Genomic DNA, 20994 nt, shown 5'->3' on the forward strand with positions numbered 1-20994 from the left:
AATTATGTATATAATCCCTATAATCGATTAAATGTTTATGTTATAAAGATTAAATCGATTAATCAGGATGTTCATTATTAATTAAAAGAATGTTATTTCTTTGATTAAATATGAATGAAATAATGTTTAATTGTATTAATAGAGTTATAGCAAAAATACGAAACGATCAAATTGTAAAATAGTAATTAATTTTTTAGTTGTAAATTCTCGGTTCAGTGGTTAAAAAACAGAATAAAATCTATATACTAAATGTTTATGTAATGAAAATAACAAATATGAATGAACATTATATCTTATTAAATGGTTTGAGAAATTATAAGGGTCCAAAAGCCCAAATCCATATCCAAAGCCCATAAGCTATCCATTAATATTTGCAATACACTAAACTAACTAATGGAGTTTAACACTAATTAATAAATACTTTATGCTAAATAATTGAAGAATCTGCCTATATAAAGAGGCTTGTGGACCCAAAATAAGGGGGAGAAAAAACAAAAGGAGAAGGTCGTTTAGGAAAATCTGCAGCTCCTTCTCTCTTGCTGGTCTTCCAAAAAGGTAAGATCACCCTTTCCCTTTCTATTCCTGTCACTTTCTGTCTGTTCCTTTGTCACTTTCTGTTATATTTATTGTTGTATATTTCCTTTTTGTTTTTTTATCAACCTACTTCATCTCTTCTTGTGATATTCATCTCTGTTTTTTTTCCTTTCCAAAAGTAGAAATTCTTGACCATTAAAACCTTAATGGTTCTGTCTCTAGGTTCTAAAGATAAAAATCATTAAAGTTTCCATTAATGGTCTCAGATCCATGTCTTTAATAAAGAAAATGAGGAGGCTTTAATGTCTAAAGATCAAGGGAAAGGCATTTAAAGACATTTTTCTGGTTTCCAGGTTCTGGAAGCCAAACAAAAGGCCTCAGAAATGCCTAAGATCAAAGGATCTGGAAAATATACCTATTTTCCAGATCTGAAAGAACCCTTTGAGATGTCTAAACACTAAAGTCTACTCCTTTTATCTTTTACACCACTCTGGTTTCTTTAACTAAACCATACAAAATAAAAATAGAGACTTTACAAAGGTAGAGCCTTTTTTTTCGAAAAACACACAGGATCCTAAAAAGATGACTCTTTTATTACAATGAAAACCCTAAGACCCATAAAGACAGAAGCTTTATAAATAAAAAAAGATGACATTTTTATTACAGTGAAAGCCCTAAAAGTCCAAGAACCAAAGATAAAGACACCAACTTTGTAAAAAAGGAAGACCCTTTTTTCTCAATAACACCAGATTCAGTGCTTTCACTCCAAAAACCAAAGATAAAGACACCAACTTTATAAAAAAGGAAGACCCTTTTTTCACAATAACACCAGATTCAGTGCTTTCACTCCAAAAACCAAAGATAAAGACACCAACTTTATAAAAAAAGAAGACCCTTTTTTCACAATAACACCAGATTCAGCGCTTTCACTCCAAAAACCAAAGATAAAACACCAACTTTATAAAAAAGAAGACCCTTTTTTCACAATAACACCAGATTCAGCGCTTTCACTCCAAAAACCAAAGATAAAGACACCAACTTTATAAAAAAGAAGACCCTTTTTCACAACCATAGACAAAAAACGCATTACAAATTAGTAGGAGAAAAATTTCTTCATTAACGAATCTGGAAAACCCCATAAATGTCATCAGAATACAAGTTGAGCACAATATTCGTAACAAAAAACCATCCCTGCGTCCTCTGGTCCGTAATAAGTTAATGAGTCGCCAAGACCTGCATCCCGAACTCTAGGAACTCGAGAGAACACGAGAAAAAGTTAAGAAACGGGGAAGGAACGAACATAAATAAAAGAAATATACCTCAGACATGATTTACCTTAGGAGAGACCAGATCGGGGTGGGTCGGACTCCTAAGGAGTCGAGCGACTGCCGTCCGCCTATAAACTCCCTAAGCGGCGCGGATCAGAGGCGGATCAGCTCTGTTTCGCCTGCAAACGCCAAAAGAAATGGCCATCAGACCGACACGCTCGAAACTAGGAAGAAAAGAAAGGGAATAGGGGAAAAAGCGAGGACTTACCAAGGATATAGCCGCGGACGGACAGATCTGAACGGATCTGTGCAAAACGCAAGGGAGACCCTGCGCTCCGGCTTCGAAACGGAAGACGGAGAGAAGGAGGGGGACGCTCCGTTGCTAGCGGGACAGCAGCGATTCCATCATCGGCCGAGTAAGGGGGCGGCAGAGCAAGCCTAGGCGGTGGAGTTCGCAACTCTTTGCGAAAGAGAAAAGAGAAAGAGCAGAGGGAAAAGACTAGGGTTGAGAGGGGTGAATAGCAGGAGTCTATAAGGGGAAGAGGCTTGTCTGTCGACCAAAGAGTAAAAGAGGGAGGCCAGGTCAAAAATGGTTAGTATAGTGGTATTTATATTAGGGTAAATTAGGGTTAAAGGTTGGGCTAAATAAAAAGAATCCGGAAATCAGTTATTTGGGCCTAGATAATAGTGAAAACAAATTGATAGATTTTGTTTTAATGTCCCACTTCTCCTTCACATATTAATTAGACGGGTCATTCTCAATTTAATTGGATTCATGGGCTTAGTTTGCATAGGTTCAAATTAATAAATAATAAGCTTGTTGGAATTAATTAAGTCCTGCATAATTTATTCTTTACCTATCTTAATGATTACTACTACATCATGCTTCAATGTGACCAATTCGATTTAATTAAATGGTTTTCATACTGATTGGTCTTTTTGCGTACTAATTAGTCCGTCCGATAATTATCCGCTTCATCCATGCGTCTACGTTTAGAGATGTAAAATTGGTCTAAAACAAAATGAATAAAACGAACAACCCGAGTCATACGTCCATGTCATGGGGGTGTAAAAAAAATCGGTTAAGATAAAAATTAACTAAAATTAACCGACTTGATTTATAACCCTATGTTATAGGGATATAAGTTAAACGTATACGAAACGAACCAAGTTGACGCGAATCGATTTATACTTTTATGTCATAAAGGTATGAAAGTGATTCAAAAAAATAAAAAAATTAATTCAAACGGAGTATCTCAACTTATACGTCTATGTTATAGGGGTATGAGAGCGGTAAACGAACTAATTTATGTGGCTATGTTATAGAAATATAAATTAGACGCTATCGAAAATTAATAAAATTATACGTCTATATTTAAAGTAAATAAAATCGAGATAAATCAAATAAATTTAACATAAAAATCACATATTTTAGTACCAATATTTGGGCGGGGTAAGGTGATTAATCAAGTTTTTCTTCCCTACACGTAACCGACAAACGAACCTAAAATCTCAATTTCGCAGACCCCCTTATCCATTAAAATTCAACCATTTCCGGTGTCCAATCACGCCTTAATTCTGATTGGTGGCGACTCTAAAAAATAGTTTTAATTAGGAAAAACTATTAACCGATTTAGCTTCCGGCGTTCGTTCCCCTGAAAAATCCGGGTAGCGACAGCTGGCGACTCTGCTGGGGACCTGTCAAACTAATTTAATATGTGATTTGTGTTAATTTGTTTGTTTGTTTTGTATGTTTTTTTTTTTTGTTGTTTTATTAATATATGCGATTTATTTTCATTTTCACTATTATGTCATTTTTTTTATTTATCACATTGTTCAATACATATCATAATCCTCACTATCACGCGAACACTCAAAGGCCAGGTTCTGGTCTTACCTTTTTTAAGATTTTAGGTGAGAACAAAGTAGGGGTGCCGCCATGGGAAACCTGGTTAGGCCCGTGAAACGTTCTCAACTCAAACCGCTTTCTCCCCAAGTTTTGGTGAGAAAGATTTTACTAAACCCGGTTCGGGGGTTAGTATCAAAAAGTGGTTTGAGAATCCACCCGTTAGAATTAGACCAAAGCTACCAATAGCAATTACCCTCTCGGAAAAACGTTTAGGTACTCACTCATGCATATATATATCAATAGAAATATGGTACAATAGAGTCTTGCGTGATATTTTGCCACCCGTATGCTACCTCATGTGTACATACATATGCATGACCCCTTATTAAAATTAAAGATATAACAAACACATTTCACCAGGAAAATGGATCACCCGATAAGGAACGTTCCTATGGACAATGAGCTACCCCCTGACGTTATGATAAACATCACCCGAGCTGTTTTAGAAGATAGGGCCAGAGAGATGGTCGAAACTCACCAGAACATCCTACTTCATCATTATGGGATACATAATGCCCCAGTCAAGTTCACGGATTGGCACCCTACTTTCCCACACTTGAACTGCTTTTATACGGCAGCGGAGGATATGCTGGGATTTCCGCATGAAGCTTATTCACTACTATGGTACCTCTCTCGAGCTGGGAAAATGGGGTTCATTTTAGACAAGGCATAGACGATACATTGTATTCACTACTGGATTGAAAACCCCTGGGCCGTCTCTTATTTTAATGATTGGCTTTTGAAGTACGGGGACTATGAGGAGTGGCTCGAGATCCTCCATGTCGCCCCGAATCTCCCATATGGGCTTCTTGTATTTGACATCAGGGAGGAGCTAGAATACGGGAGGATGGGATTCACATCCTAAATCGATATGTAGTCCATCTGGAGAGCAACTATGCCATCAACCCCATGCAAGACCCGATTAGGAACAGGCATGCTTGGCTGGATGTCAAGCAAAGGTTGATGATGTATAACAATTACCATATTGATGATGTGCCTCTAGCCTTGTTGAATCCCATAAACTACCATTTTGATGGTAGGGTCAAGCTTCTCCCCTCAGTCATCCCATTGGGGGCGATAAATTCGCAAAGGCACGCAGCAACTCATTACTACACGGCCCCGCTAGCTATGAACGGTTTAGACCTAATCCAAGATGAGAACATACTCCAACACGACCAGCCAATGAACGCAGGGGAGCCGATCCCATTTGATTATGACAGTGGGGAGGATGATGAAGAAGGGGGATCCCAATCAGAAGAGGACAGTGAAGAGGGAGAAGATGATGAGGAAGGAGGATCCCAGCCAGAAGAGGATAGCGAAGAAGAGGACGAAGAGGGGGATCCGAGAGAGCAAGAGGTGGCATCTTCAGAGTCCACTAATCAGGAACACATGGAAATGGGTGATGGTAGCCAACCTTTGGGAGTTGAAATCAATCAGAATGTTGAGCCTTTGATGGCTCCGATAGGCCAAGCAGCACCAGGACAAGTCATGCAAGAACTCGACATGGAGCGTCACGAGCAGTTACCCGAGGATATTTTCGAATTCCTCAATGATGATATGGTGATCGGAGGGCTTCAAGAAGCCCTTGAGGCAGATTGGTAGTGTCCTCCCAGCAGGGTGAAGATGACAAAGGGGAATACAGCCTTGAACAAGAAAGACGAGCCTTCATCCTTCTTTTTTTGTTATATATATAAATTAGGAGCCTTGTAAAGCGAGATGATAGTGGATTGATCTTCATAGAGAAAATGATGAAGATAGCCATCTATCATTTCATTCTAGTAGATGCATATATTAGTAGATATTTTGTAAAGGAAAGGTTGAAACCAGCCGATTACTTCTTAGGGCCATATCATTTTGTCGAAGCCCCTTTGGAATGTAGGATTTTGTAAAAAATGAAACAATGGGTGATGAGTTCCAAAAAAAAAAAGAAAAAAAAGGGGGACCAATCACCCTTGTTTCATTCAGATAGATGCACATGATGGGGCAAATATTTTGTAAAGATAACTTTTGGAGGAGGATGACACGTCTTAGTATCAGTTCTGTTCAAACGTTATCGATTAGGGCCCATTACCACAGGGGTAAAGTGTAAAAAGGGATTAGTCTAGATGAAGGAACAGTCATCCTTCACGTGTTCTTCAAAAAATATGTGATACCTTATCGTTATGAATGATATCCTTTTCCTGGGAAATCTGTTTGTTATATCTTAATCGTAATAAGAGGCGCATATCATTCAACCATGCATAATCATCACTTATACATTTTTTTTATTTTTTTTTATTTGTTTTTATATAACTCTTTATCTGAAATATGCATAACACAGGATATTCAATAAAATCTCAATGGAATTACCTACTTACGAAATATTCGAAGAAAGGGCAGTGGAGACATGGTCAAGAGAGAGCCAACAAAGGCTAGGAGATGTTGCGGCTGTAAATGTGACTCCCGACCGAGTAAAAACAGATTTCAACCAAAATGATTTAGAGGAGTTAAAAAACATATTTGGGATGTTACCAGCTGCAGTGGTGAGGGCTTTCTCCCATGAGTATGGGTGGATACGACACTTGATATATGTACCAACTCACCCCACTATGCTTAAGGCATTGGTCCAATTCTGGAATCCTAGCATCAGATGTTTCATGTTCGGTATGAACGATTTGACTCCCACCCTAGAAGAGTACCACTGTTTAACTCATATCCCGCTGACCAAGGAAAGCAGACTCTTCACTTATAATAACAATGAAAAGGCAAAGAAACAGCTAGCCAGATTGATAGGGCTTCAAGCCAAGGATATAGAAGGGTGGGAAACAGATCGAGAATTCAGTGTACCTAAGATGATGGCGTTTGCAGTAGATAATCTTTGCAATGACAATGGAACTCGGATGCTGGCTTTATTACTTTATGGTCTAGTGCTATTTCCAAGATGTTTAGGAAGGGTAGACTCAGCGGTTGTTGTCTACTTCTCAAAGGTGGTTCAGGGTGCTAAAGGTGTAAACCCTGTAATAGGGATATTAGCGGAAACCTTCCGTTCTTTAGATTATTGCAGAATCAATAGAGGTGGAAGGTTCGTGGGGTGCGCGCCACTGCTATGCATATGGGCTCTAAGTCATTTTCACTGCCCGGAGCGCTTTGGCTTCCCAGAAATAAAATACAATAAGAGTTACAACCAGTACAAGAACTATGTCACAGATTTTGGGGAAGCTATATGGCCAAAGAAACGTCCATCGAAAAAAGAATGGTCTAGATTCCTTCAGAAAATAGACTCGTCCGACATCGTGTGGTTACCGGCTTGGAAGGAAAAGCTTCACACCATATATCGCTGTGGCGAATTCCTTTGGGTACCTTTGTTAGGTCCATGGGGAGGAACCGGATACGCCCCTTGCTTAGTAAGAAGACAGGCCGGATCTCGTCAATTTGTTCCAACTACGTACGGTCTGGATCAAGCCCACTTCACTTATGGAGAAACAAACACGAGGGACAAAGTCAATGCCGTAATAAAAGCTTGGGAAAACTTGAAAGTTATCTCAAATCGGGACCAGACCGGGGGCATTAGCGGAGAATATATTTCATGGCACCAAAGGTTTGCGGCTGAACTCACTCTATGTTTGCAAGAGGATGAAGTCTTTGAATCTAACGAGTTGCCTCGATCCACCAACCTAGATGAAGTTGTTGACGCTCAGCCTATGGAAATTGATGGGTTTGAAGCGCTTGAGGAACGGATGATGGGAATGAGGATAGAGGAGTTAGAAAGGAGAATAGCTTATGTAGAGCATGAAAGAGACTCGGCAATCCACGAGAGGAACTTGGTAATCCATGAGAGGAATGCAGCGATTTATGAAAGGGATTTAGTAATCCATGAACGAGATGAGGCAGCTCTTAAACACCAACTTTGTGTTGAGGAAGCAACCGGAAAACTTCGAGAGAATGAAGACCAGATCCGGGAACTCAGAGCTTTATATCATTCTAGCCAGCAACAAGTGAATAGCATGTGGGACGATGTGCAGCGGCTGTATGATCAGGATAAACTCCATCAAGAACAAGGAGACTTGACGAAGGAACAAATTAAGAGGGCCATGACCATTCTCAGGGAAACTGCGGCACGAGCTCGATGCATAGCACAAGAGTTAGCACAACTCAAAGACCAGCTAGTGATAGCCGATGCTAGTGGAGTTAGTTTATCATGTTATCTTGACGGACTCATCAGAGAACTAGAGTTCTATGGCAATCACGGATGAAGATTCTGATCGAGATTTTATTGAATATTATCTGTTATGTCATATTTTGGATATTGTGTGAGAAAACTTGTTTTGATGTATTGTAATCTTCATATAAGTATTTGTCTGCATGTCATTGGTTTTTCTTTCTTCTCTCCTTGCTATACATAAATCATGAAAATAAAGATTTTAATTAACAATTCATTTTAACGCCAGCAGTTCGCCAAGAACGATATAATCACCCCTGGCTCATTTTTACGAAACCCGGGCGAGAGTAAGAATGATGAACGAAGAGGCATATGAAGAAATGAGGAAAGAAATGGAAGAGTTAAAGGAACAAATGGCTAAGTTGGCTGGGCTAGCAGATCTAAAGGGTCAAATGACTCAACTAATGGATATTGTGAAAGGAAAATCAACAACAGAGACTCAAAAAGCGCCTGAATCACACGGCGCTGGGACCTCTTCTTCCTCTCACGGGAAAAAGAAAGATACTATTTTTATTGAAATACCGAGGAATGAAGAGGTTCATCAAGAAGCACCCGTCGTCCCAGATCTTGACGACGTAAAAATAAGGGATGAATTGAGAAAGTTTGCTACTGAAAGGAGTCTGCTGGAAGAAAGGTTGAAGGCCATCGAAGGGGTCAATGGAACCACAGACGCTACGACACTTTGTCTGGTTTCAGATATCGTGATACCCTACAAATTCAAATCTCCCGAATTTGAGAAGTTTAGAGGGGCTTCTTGTCCACAAACTCATATGACAATGTACTGCAACAAGATGGCAGCCTACGCCAGCAATGATAAGCTTTTAATGCATATTTTTCAAGAAAGCCTTAAGGGGCCGGCATTAAGGTGGTATACCCAACTTGATCGAGCTCATATTCGCAAATGGAAAGACTTAGCAGACACTTTCATGAAGCAATACAAACACAACATGGATATGGCCCCTAATATAGAGGATCTGAGGACCATGGAGAAAAAAGATTCTGAAACCTTCAAGGAGTATGCCCAGAAATGGAGAGACAAGGCGGCAGAGGTGATCCCACCTTTGTCCGATAAAGAAATGATATCTAGCTTTTTGGATACTCTTAAACCACCCTTTTACAACATGATGTTAGCCAACACAACTGGGAGCTTTTCTGATTTTGATGTGGCGGGAGAAAGGATAGAGCAGGCCATACGAAAGGGAAAATTAGAGAGTAGTTCGCCAGACAAGAATGCTTTTCGGAAGGGTATCGTAGGAAAAAAGAAAGAAGAGGAGACACATATGATTCACGGGTATCCATCTACAGAATATTCTAACTTCTCTCAGGGACCAAGCGCTTTCACCCCAAACATACCTCAAAATGGGTTTGTTGCACACGCCGCAGGGGGTTCGCAACAAAGGAATTGGAACAATACTTCCAATCAGGGGAATAACTTTTCCCAAAACACCATGGCCAGGAGACCGCAGGAGCCGATTGATCCAATTCCTATCACGTATGCTGAACTGCTTCCCCAACTACTCCAAAGCAGACAGGTGTCAATTAGTCCTATAGAACCCATGGCACCGCCATATCCTAAATGGTACGATGCTAATGCCAAGTGTGAATACCATGCGGGAGTGTTAGGGCATAATATCGAAAATTGCACTGCTTTTAAGAGAAAAGTTCAGCAACTGGTCAAAGCAGGATGGTTAAAGTTCAATCAACGAGATCAGAAACCAAAAGTGAATAAGAATCCACTTCCTAACCATGATGCAAAGGTAGTGAATGCGGTGACGAATGATGATCGTTGCTTGGTCAAGACCAAAGTAGAGGAAATAATGATGCCAATGGAACACTTATACCGCATAATGTGCAAAATAGGACTACTCGAGGAACATCCTGAAGGGAGAACCACATGTAGCTATCACGCGGAGAAAGTGGGACACCTAATCACGGAATGCGATCAGTTCAAGCAAAAGGTCCAAGAATGTATGGATGCGAAGATGTTAATTTTTGAGGCATCGAGTCAGAGAGTAGCAGGTGTGAACATGGTGCAAAGGGAGGAATCATCATTGCCGGTTCCTATAGTGATTAACTATGATGGAAGGCAACCAGCTCTCGTTGGGGATCTTGAATCTACTTTCATGACAAAGTTGATCATTCAGGCTCCAACTCCTTTCCCATTTGAGAGTACACGGGCAGTACCTTGGAAGTATGATAGTATGGTAGTACCACAAAATTGTAGTACCAGTCACGTGGAGGGTTTGGCTGACATTTATGGAACGACGGGAATGACTAGGAGTGGCCGGTGTTTCACATCAGAGGAAGTAGAAAAGAGACGTCGAGAAAATACAGAAAGGCGTAGAAAAGGAAAAGCAAAAGAGGGTGATACGGTAGAGGACCCTTTGGAGAAAGAATTCGATACCTCAGATAAGTCATCCACTAAGGAAATTGTTACGGAGGATGAAGCTTGTGAATTCCTAAAGTTGGTAAAGCAAAGCGAGTACAGAGTGATTGAACAATTGAACCAAATACCGGCTCGCATATCCTTATTGTCATTGATAATGTCGTCAACATCCCATAGAGCAGCTTTACTCAAGATTTTGGACCAGGCATATGTATGCCATGATATATCGGTGGAGAACCTGAATAATATAGTAGGTAATGTGGTAGCATCCAACTATCTCACCTTTACAGATGATGAAATACCGATGGAGGGTACGGGGCACACCAAGGCGCTGCATATCTCTGTTAAATGCAAGGATCACGCTGTTGCAATGGTGTTGATTGATGATGGGTCATCCCTCAATATCATGCCCAGATCGACTTTAGCTCGATTGCCCGTGGATAGTTCATACATAAAGCCTAGCAACGTTCTAGTCAGGGCTTTCGATGGAACTAAAAGAGAGGTGATAGGTGATGTGGAGTTGCCAATTCAAATTGGACCAGTGACATTTAACATCGCCTTTCAAGTCATGGACATCACCCCTACATATAGTTTGTTGCTTGGAAGACCCTGGATCCATTCTGCAGGAGCGATCCCGTCTTCGTTACATCAAAAGATCAAGTTCATAGTGAATGGGAAGCTAATAGAGGTATCTGGGGAGGAGGATATCTTGATAAGCAAATGCCCTTCGATGCCTTACATCGACGTCGCCGAAGAGTCAATCGAAAGCTCATTTCAGACCTTCGAGGTTGCAAGCGCAGCCTATACTACCAAAGGGCCGCAAATTTTTATGCCCCGACACTCTAAGGCAGTAATGGCAATGGCCAGGGAAATGATAAGAAGCCATTATCAGGCGCAAAGAGGTTTAGGAAAGGATAATCAAGGAAGGGCTGATTGTTTGGAACCTTTGGCAAACTACTTTCGAGTAGGATTGGGATACCACGCTACTAGGCACGAAAGGTGGAAGATACAACAACAAAAAAGAGAAGCCCGCCTTGCTAGGTTGGAAAATAGGGAGGTCAATGAAGATAAAAGGGAGTTTCCTCCCATAAGCAGTGCTTTCATAAGTAAGGGGAGGTTCTCGCTAAATGACGGGACGATGGTCATTTCAGTGATAGGGAAAGACGAGGGTGATCCAGGACCAAGTGACTGGGTGTCTGTTTGTGAAGGAGAGCTCCAGAATTGGAAAACTTATGATCTTCCTGTAAAAAAGTAATAATAAGCGTTAATTTCTTTAAATTATGCCTAAGGTTTAAAGAATGAAATGTTATCTGGCGCCCTTTTCTTTTTCAATAAAAAGTTATTCAATAAAGTGCAAGTTTTCACACCTACGACCATCTTTCTTGTATTTTCATATATCTATACCAATATTTATTTTTTCTTTTTTTCTTTTTCCTTTTATGATGTGTGCATTCAGGAGCAGTGATGAGGTATTTGACAATCATGATAATTATGAACCAATTGGCAATTTCGATAATTCGGTCTATGAAATGGACTTTGAAGGAGAAATTGAGGAAGAAATCCCTACAGAAATTGAAAGGATGTTAGAAGCAGAAAAGAAAACCATGGAACCACAAGCTGAGGCCCTAGAAGTAGTAAACTTAGGGACGGAAAAGGAGCCCAGAGAAGTTAAGATAAATGGAACTTTGGACCAAGACATCAAAGAAAGGCTAGCAAGCTTATTAAAGGAATATAAGGATGTGTTCGCATGGTCGTATGAAGATATGCCCGGTCTAAATACAGACATTGTGGTGCATAAGTTACCGCTAAAACCTGAATCCAAACCGGTGAAACAAAAATTGAGAAAAATGAAGCCGGAAACATTGTTAAAAATAAAAGAGGAGGTGAAGAAGCAATTTGATGCTAGCTTTTTAGCGGTATCTAATTATTCAGAATGGGTTGCAAATGTGGTACCAGTTCCAAAAAAGGATGGAAAGGTAAGGATGTGCGTAGATTACAGGGATTTGAATCGAGGCAGTCCGAAAGATAACTTTCCGTTACCCCACATTGACGTATTGGTGGATAACACCGCCGGGTACCATATGTTATCCTTGATGGATGGATTTTCAGGCTACAGCCAGATCTTGATGGATATGCTAGATAGAGAAAAAACAACTTTCGTAACCCTATGGGGAACCTTCTGTTACAAGGTGATGCCGTTTGGGTTAAAGAACGCAGGGGCAACGTACCAAAGGGCGATGGTCACTATATTCCATGACATGATGCATAAGGAAATGGAGGTATACGTGGATGATATGGTAGCAAAATCGCGAGCAAATGAAGATCACGTGGTCGTACTAAGGAAAGTCTTTGAGCGGCTCCGGAAATTTCAAATACGACTAAACCCTTCGAAGTGCGTGTTCGGCATTACTTCTGGAAAGCTCCTAGGATTCATTGTGAGTAGAAGAGGGATTGAAGTTGACCCAGACAAAATCAAGGCGATACTTGAGATGCCTCCCCCAAAATCGGAAAAAGAAGTGAGAGGTTTCCTAGGGAAGTTGAACTATATAGCTCGTTTCATAGCTCAATTAACTTCGACCTGCGAGCCGATCTTCAAGTTACTAAGGAAGTGCAATCCTTCCAAATGGAATCCGGATTGTCAAAAAGCCCTTGACAAGATAAAAGAATACTTGCAAAATCCACCGATATTGCAGCCCGTTAATCCGGATAAGCCGTTGTTGCTCTACTTAACGGCGCACGATAATTCCATGGGTGCACTCTTGGCACAACATGACGAAACAAAGAAAAAAGAGCATGCCATTTACTATGTCAGTAAAAAATCCACCGACTGCGAATCCAGATATTCCCCTCTAGAAAAGACTTGTGCGGCATTAGCCTGGGCGTCTCAGAGATTGAGACATTACATGCTAAATAATACTACGTGTTTGATCTCCAGGATGGACCCGGTTAAGTTCATCTTCGAAAAACCTGCATTAACGGGAAGGTTGGCCAGGTGGCAAGTCTTATTGTCTGAATATGACATTGTATATGTGGCTCAAAAGGCAATAAAGGGCTCGGTGATCGCGAATTTTCTCGCTGATTACCTCGTGGAACATGACCACCCGATGGAGGTGTCCTTCCCAGATGAAGACATTGTGGCTGTCGAGATAGATGAAAATCCCCTTAACGTGTGGACAATGAGGTTCGATGGAGCGTCCAACGCCATGGGTCATGGGATAGGGGTAGTTTTGGTATCACCAGAAGGTCAACACTTCCCTATCACAGCAAGACTATGTTTTCAGAATACCAACAATACGGCTGAGTATGAAGCATGCGCTTTAGGAGTCCGAGCTGCGTTAGAAATGGGAATAAAAAATTTGAAAGTTTATGGAGATTCGGCTTTAGTCATCAACCAGCTTAATGGGGAGTGGGAAACTCGAGATAGTAAACTCATCCCATATCAAGAGCATATACAAGAAATGATCAAAAGTTTCCATTTCATCAAATTTGAACATGTATCCCGATTGGAAAACCAAATGGCAGACGCATTAGCAACCTTAGCCTCCGCATTTGAACTAGAGAAATGTCAAAAACTACCGGCCATCGAGATTAAGTTGCATGAAGACCAGGCCTATTGTGGGAATATAGAACAGGAGGCCGATGGGAAACCATGGTATCATGATATCAAGAACTACATACAGGAACAGATCTACCCCCAGGGGGCAACTAATAATGATAAGAGGGCGATAAGAAGATTGGCTACAAGTTTCTTCCTAAGCGGAGACATCTTATATAAAAGGAATCACGATACCACTTTAATCCGATGTGTATGCTTTCCTTACAATCAGCAGCTAGTGGAAGAGGTACATGAAGGGTTCTGCGGAACCCACCTCGGAGGACATGCTTTGGCTAGGAAGATCTTAAGGATGGGGTACTATTGGATCAAGATGGAATCTGATTGCATCAAATATGTCCGAAAGTGCCACAAATGCCAAATTTACGCAGATGACATGAACGCGCCATCCGAACAGCTCCATGTAATGGTGGCACCTTGGCCTTTTTCAATGTGGGGTTTGGATGTCATTGGGCCTATCGAACCAAAGGCTTCGAATGGCCATCGTTTCATCCTCATCGCCATTGACTATTTCACCAAATGGGTTGAAGCTGCATCTTACGCTAGTGTAACCAGAACAGTGGTAACGAAGTTCATGAAAAATAACATCGTCTGCAGATATGGATTACCCGAGCGCATCATTACGGATAACGCGAAAAACTTCAACAACAAAACCATGGAAGAAATGTGTATGCATTTCAAAATTAAACATCACAATTCCACGCCTTACAGACCGAAAATGAATGGCGCTGTTGAAGCCGCAAACAAAAACATCAAAAAAATCGTGCAAAAGATGGCCTTGACTTACAAAGATTGGCATGAGATGTTACCATTCGCGTTGCACGGGTACAGAACCACGGCTAGGACTTCCACTGGTGCAACTCCCTTCTCTCTAGTATACGGTATGGAAGCTGTCTTACCCGTAGAGGTCGAGATTCCGTCATTAAGGATTATGATGGAAGCAGGGATAGAGGATTCGGAATGGGCTCAAAAAAGATATGACCAGCTGAATTTCATTGAAGAAAAAAGGTTGACAGCAATATGCCACGGGCAACTATACCAAAGAAGACTGATAAAGTCGTATGGTAAAAAGGTGAGACCCAGACAGTTTCGAGAGGGGGAATTGGTGCTTAAGAAGATTATTTTAAAGAACCTAGATCCTCGGGGAAAATGGACCCCAAAATATGAAGGCCCCTATGTGGTGAAGAGGGCGTTCACCGGAGGGGCGTTGACGTTGACAAACATGGATGGCAACGAGTTGCCGAACCCCGTAAATTCTGATTCTGTCAAGAAATATTTTGCATAATTGTGCTTAGGATTGTCAAACGATTGTCAAACATCTTATCCTGGTATTTGAATAACGCATGATTCTATAAAAAATAAAATATCTCTGATCCTCTGTCAACCATGAATACGCCCTATATACGTATATACTTTTAATATGTAATTACGCTCACTTAAAAGAAGTCTTTTCTTTATACTCTTGTTTTCTTTTCTCTCGCATAATACTGACGAATTTTTATGAAAAAAAGGGGAGCATGATGCTAACGAATATTATTACACAAAAGGGGAAGATTGTAAGAGATTTCGCTCCTGCCTTAACAGCCCGGAAGGATGAAGTTTGAATAATGAATTAGCAGCGATCGAGCCTCGAAAATTGTATTGCGCCATAATGAAAGAAAGAACGTTCATACAGGACCATATTCCCACGATAGCCCCAACTCTAGAAGGATGATGGAGTGGAGAAGACGAGGGTCAATAGGGACCGCTTTGGGCAGCATAAACAAACACTTGCCAATAGTATGGAGGGAATCAAACTTACTTCTTAGAACAATCGGGGTTTCGGATAAATGAGTCCGGGGTGAATGATCCCTGCTCGGGGCATTCCTTCGGGCGTTTGAAGAAACTGAAAAAAGGAGATAAACAAAAATGAAGTAAATTTGCTTGCCATGCATCATACCGCACGGAATAAAACATATGTGCGTCTTTTTCCTCAGAGTCACTGCACGCACTAGTTGCCTCTTTTATGGTGTATAGAATGCATGATAAATATAGAACTTAAAGAAATGTCGAGTCCACATGTATCCACCACGCCATACTTTCACAAATGTATAGGTCCTTGTGAAAATCATCCTCGATCAAAACCGTCCTTGCTCGACGGTGTAACCCATTGGGCCAAAAGGACTATTTAGTTCTTCACAAGAAGATGGATGCTCACGATGTAGTCGCGAAGTGGAAATTTCAGCATCCCATCTAAACCTCCCTCTATAGAATCCTCTGAGATCGAGCCCCATGATTCGATTCTGTTATTATCTGATTATTCCTTGAGATCTAGTCTCGCAATTCGTTTCTATTCGAGATGGAAACATTTGTTCCGTAGAATCCTCTGAGATCAAGCCTCACGATTCGATTCTTTTATTTTCAATCTTGTTATTCCGTTGAGATCTAGTCTCGCAATTCGTTTCTATTCGAGATGGAAACATTTGTTCCGTAGAATCCTCTGAGATCAAGCCTCACGATTCGATTCTTTTATTTTCAATCTTGTTATTCCGTTGAGATCTAGTCTCGCAATTCGTTTCTATTTCGAGATGGAAACATTTTTTCCGTAGAATCCTCTGAGATCAAGCCTCACGATTCGATTCTGTTATTTTCGATCTTATTATTCCTTCGAGATCTAGTCTCGCACTCCGTTTCTGTTCAAGATAGAAACGTTTTGTTCTGTAGAACCCTCTGAGATCAAGCCTCACGATTCGATTCTTTTATTTTCAATCTTGTTGTACCTTTTGAGATCTAGTTTCGCAATCTTTTTCTATTCAAGATAGAAATGTTTGTTCCTTTCGGATCCCTTAAGATTAAGCCTCAGGATTCAATTCTGTTTATTTTCGATCAGGATATTCTTTCGAGATCTCGCCTCGCAGTTTCATCTCTATTCAAGATAGAAATGTCTATTTCCTCCGAATCTCCTGAGATCAAGTCCTCGGGATTCGAACCCTAATCACATGGATCCCCTGAGATCGAGTCTTAGAACCGACATCTATTTAAGATAAACAACATTTAAAAGCGTGCAAAATGTATATCTAGGGATACTTTGCATATCTTTATTGCATAAAGTTATACAAAGGGGGGCAACTGTAGATACCCATTTTGTCCGGGATAAATTATCATGTTTTTTCTGATTTCACTAGTTTAAGCCGATTTATTTCGTGAATATTTTTATTGTTGACAATTACTTAATAAATTAATATTTGCAAAAGGAAACTGAAATTATGTATATAATCCCTATAATCGATTAAATGTTTATGTTATAAAGATTAAATCGATTAATCAGGATGTTCATTATTAATTAAAAGAATGTTATTTCTTTGATTAAATATGAATGAAATAATGTTTAATTGTATTAATAGAGTTATAGCAAAAATACGAAACGATCAAATTGTAAAATAGTAATTAATTTTTTAGTTGTAAATTCTCGGTTCAGTGGTTAAAAAACAGAATAAAATCTATATACTAAATGTTTATGTAATGAAAATAACAAATATGAATGAACATTATATCTTATTAAATGGTTTGAGAAATTATAAGGGTCCAAAAGCCCAAATCCATATCCAAAGCCCATAAGCTATCCATTAATATTTGCAATACACTAAACTAACTAATGGAGTTTAACACTAATTAATAAATACTTTATGCTAAATAATTGAAGAATCTGCCTATATAAAGAGGCTTGTGGACCCAAAATAAGGGGGAGAAAAAACAAAAGGAGAAGGTCATTTAGGAAAATCTGCAGCTCCTTCTCTCTTGCTGGTCTTCCAAAAAGGTAAGATCACCCTTTCCCTTTCTATTCCTGTCACTTTCTGTTCTGTTGTATATTTCCTTTTTGTTTTTTTATCAACCTACTTCATCTCTTCTTGTGATATTCATCTCTGTTTTTTTTTTCCTTTCCAAAAGTAGAAATTCTTGACCATTAAAACCTTAATTGTTCTGTCTCTAGGTTCTAAAGACAAAAATCATTAAAGTTTCCATTAATGGTCTTAGATCCATGTCTTTAATAAAGAAAAGGAGGAGGCTTTAATGTCTAAACATCAAGGGAAAGGCATTTAAAAACATTTTTCTGGTTTCCAGGTTCTGGAAGCCAAACAAAAGGCCTCAGAAATGCCTAAGATCAAAGGATCTGGAAAATATACCTATTTTCCAGATCTGAAAGAACCCTTTGAGATGTCTAAACACTAAAGTCTACTCCTTTTATCTTTTACACCACTCTGGTTTCTTTAACTAAACCATACAAAATAAAAATAGAGACTTTACAAAGGTAGAGCCTTTTTTTTCGAAAAACACACAGGATCCTAAAAAGATGACTCTTTTATTACAATGAAAACCCTAAGACCCATAAAGACAGAAGCTTTATAAATAAAAAAAAGATGACATTTTTATTACAGTGAAAGCCCTAAAAGTCCAAGAACCAAAGATAAAGACACCAACTTTGTAAAAAAGGAAGACCCTTTTTTCTCAATAACACCAGATTCAGTGCTTTCACTCCAAAAAGCAAAGATAAAGACACCAACTTTATAAAAAAGGAAGACCCTTTTTTCACAATAACACCAGATTCAGTGCTTTCACTCCAAAAACCAAAGATAAAGACACCAACTTTATAAAAAAAGAAGACCCTTTTTTCACAATAACACCAGATTCAGCGCTTTCACTCCAAAAACCAAAGATAAAACACCAACTTTATAAAAAAGAAGACCCTTTTTTCACAATAACACCAGATTCAGCGCTTTCACTCCAAAAACCAAAGATAAAGACACCAACTTTATAAAAAAGAAGACCCTTTTTCACAACCATAGACAAAAAACGCATTACAAATTAGCAGGAGACAAATTTCTTCATTAACGAATCTGGAAAACCCCATAAATGTCATCAGAATACAAGTTGAGCACAATATTCGTAACAAAAAACCATCCCCGCGTCCTCTGGTCCGTAATAAGTTAATGAGTCGCCAAGACCTGCATCCCGAACTCTAGGAACTCGAGAGAACACGAGAAAAAGTTAAGAAACGGGGAAGGAACGAACATAAATAAAAGAAATATACCTCAGACATGATTTACCTTAGGAGAGACCAGATCGGGGTGGGTCAGACTCCTAAGGAGTCGAGCGACTGCCGTCCGCCTATAAACTCCCTAAGCGGCGCGGATCAGAGGCGGATCAGCTCTGTTTTGCCTGCAAACACCAAAAGAAATGGCCATCAGACCGACACGCTCGAAACTAGGAAGAAAAGAAAGGGAATAGGGGAAAAAGCGAGGACTTACCAAGGATATAGCCGCGGACGGACAGATCTGAACGGATCTGTGCAAAACGCAAGGGAGACCCTGCGCTCCGGCTTCGAAACGGAAGACGGAGAGAAGGAGGGGGATGCTCCGTTGCTGTTGGGACAGCAGCGATTCCATCGTCGGCCGAGTAAGGGGGCGGCAGAGCAAGCCTAGGCGGTGGAGTTCGCAACTCTTTGCGAAAGAGAAAAGAGAAAGAGCAGAGGGAAAAGACTAGGGTTGAGAGGGGTGAATAGCAGGAGTCTATAAGGGGAAGAGGCTTGTCTGTCGACCAAAGAGTAAAAGAGGGAGGCCAGGTCAAAAATGGTTAGTATAGTGGTATTTATATTAGGGTAAATTAGGGTTAAAGGTTGGGCTAAATAAAAAGAATCCGGAAATCAGTTATTTGGGCCTAGATAATAGTGAAAACAAATTGATAGATTTTGTTTTAATGTCCCACTTCTCCTTCACATATTAATTAGACGGGTCATTCTCAATTTAATTGGATTCATGGGCTTAGTTTGCATAGGTTCAAATTAATAAATAATAAGCTTGTTGGAATTAATTAAGTCCTGCATAATTTATTCTTTACCTATCTTAATGATTACTACTACATCATGCTTCAATGTGACCAATTCGATTTAATTAAATGGTTTTCATACTGATTGGTCTTTTTGCGTACTAATTAGTCCGTCCGATAATTATCCGCTTCATCCATGCGTCTACGTTTAGAGATGTAAAATTGGTCTAAAACAAAATTAATAAAACGAACAACCCGAGTCATACGTCCATGTCATGGGGGTGTAAAAAAAATCGGTTAAGATAAAAATTAACTAAAATTAACCGACTTGATTTATAACCCTATGTTATAGGGATATAAGTTAAACGTGTACGAAACTAACAAAGTTGACGCGAATCGATTTATACTTTTATGTCATAAAGGTATGAAAGTGATTCAAAAAAATAAAAAAATTAATTCAAACGGAGTATCTCAACTTATACGTCTATGTTATAGGGGTATGAGAGCGGTAAACGAACTAATTTATGTGGCTATGTTATAGAAATATAAATTAGACGCTATCGAAAATTAATAAAATTATACGTCTATATTTAAAGTAAATAAAATCGAGATAAATCAAATAAATTTAACATAAAAATCACATATTTTAGTACCAATATTTGGGCGGGGTAGGGTGATTAATCAAGTTTTTCTTCCCTACACGTAACCGACAAACGAACCTAAAATCTCAATTTCGCAGACCCCCTTATCCATTAAAATTCAACCATTTCCGGTGTCCAATCACGCCTTAATTCTGATTGGTGGCGACTCTAAAAAATAGTTTTAATTAGGAAAAACTATTAACCGATTTAGCTTCCGGCGTTCGTGCCCCTAAAAAATAGTTTTAATTAATTACATGATTAATGTCGTAGGTATTTAATATTTATGTAACGTTAAATCATTAATTGTATCCTTTTAATTTTAATAATTTGGACAACATTTAATTCGCATTTCTATAACATATAACTACGAATTAAAACGTTTAATTTTATATAATTTGGGTAATGGTTAATTCATATTCCTATAACATACTAGAACTGTGAATTAACTCATTCAGTTTTTGTTTATTTAGTAACGTTTAATTCTTATTTTTATAACATAGAAATAACGAACTATCTCGTTACCCTTTTTTATTTTTTATACCCTTGTAGCACATACATATAAATTGAAACATTCCACGTTAATTAAGTTTTTATTTTTTTTAATTATCGTTTTCATACCTCTATGACATAAAAATATAAATCG

The 20994-nt window shown here is 39.3% G+C and overlaps 1 protein-coding gene across 1 annotated transcript; it reads left to right on the top strand.

Moving 5' to 3' along the window:
- Positions 1–8202: 8202 nt before the first annotated feature.
- LOC136217423 (uncharacterized) lies at positions 8203–15193 on the top strand. Its single transcript, XM_066004018.1, has 2 exons — positions 8203–11546; positions 11752–15193. The coding sequence occupies exons 1-2, from the start codon at positions 8203–8205 to the stop codon at positions 15191–15193; spliced, it is 6786 nt and encodes a 2261-aa protein (XP_065860090.1).
- Positions 15194–20994: the final 5801 nt, after the last annotated feature.

Source organism: Euphorbia lathyris, chromosome 2 (genome assembly GCF_963576675.1).
Source record: "Euphorbia lathyris chromosome 2, ddEupLath1.1, whole genome shotgun sequence".
Taxonomy (NCBI): domain Eukaryota; kingdom Viridiplantae; phylum Streptophyta; class Magnoliopsida; order Malpighiales; family Euphorbiaceae; genus Euphorbia; species Euphorbia lathyris.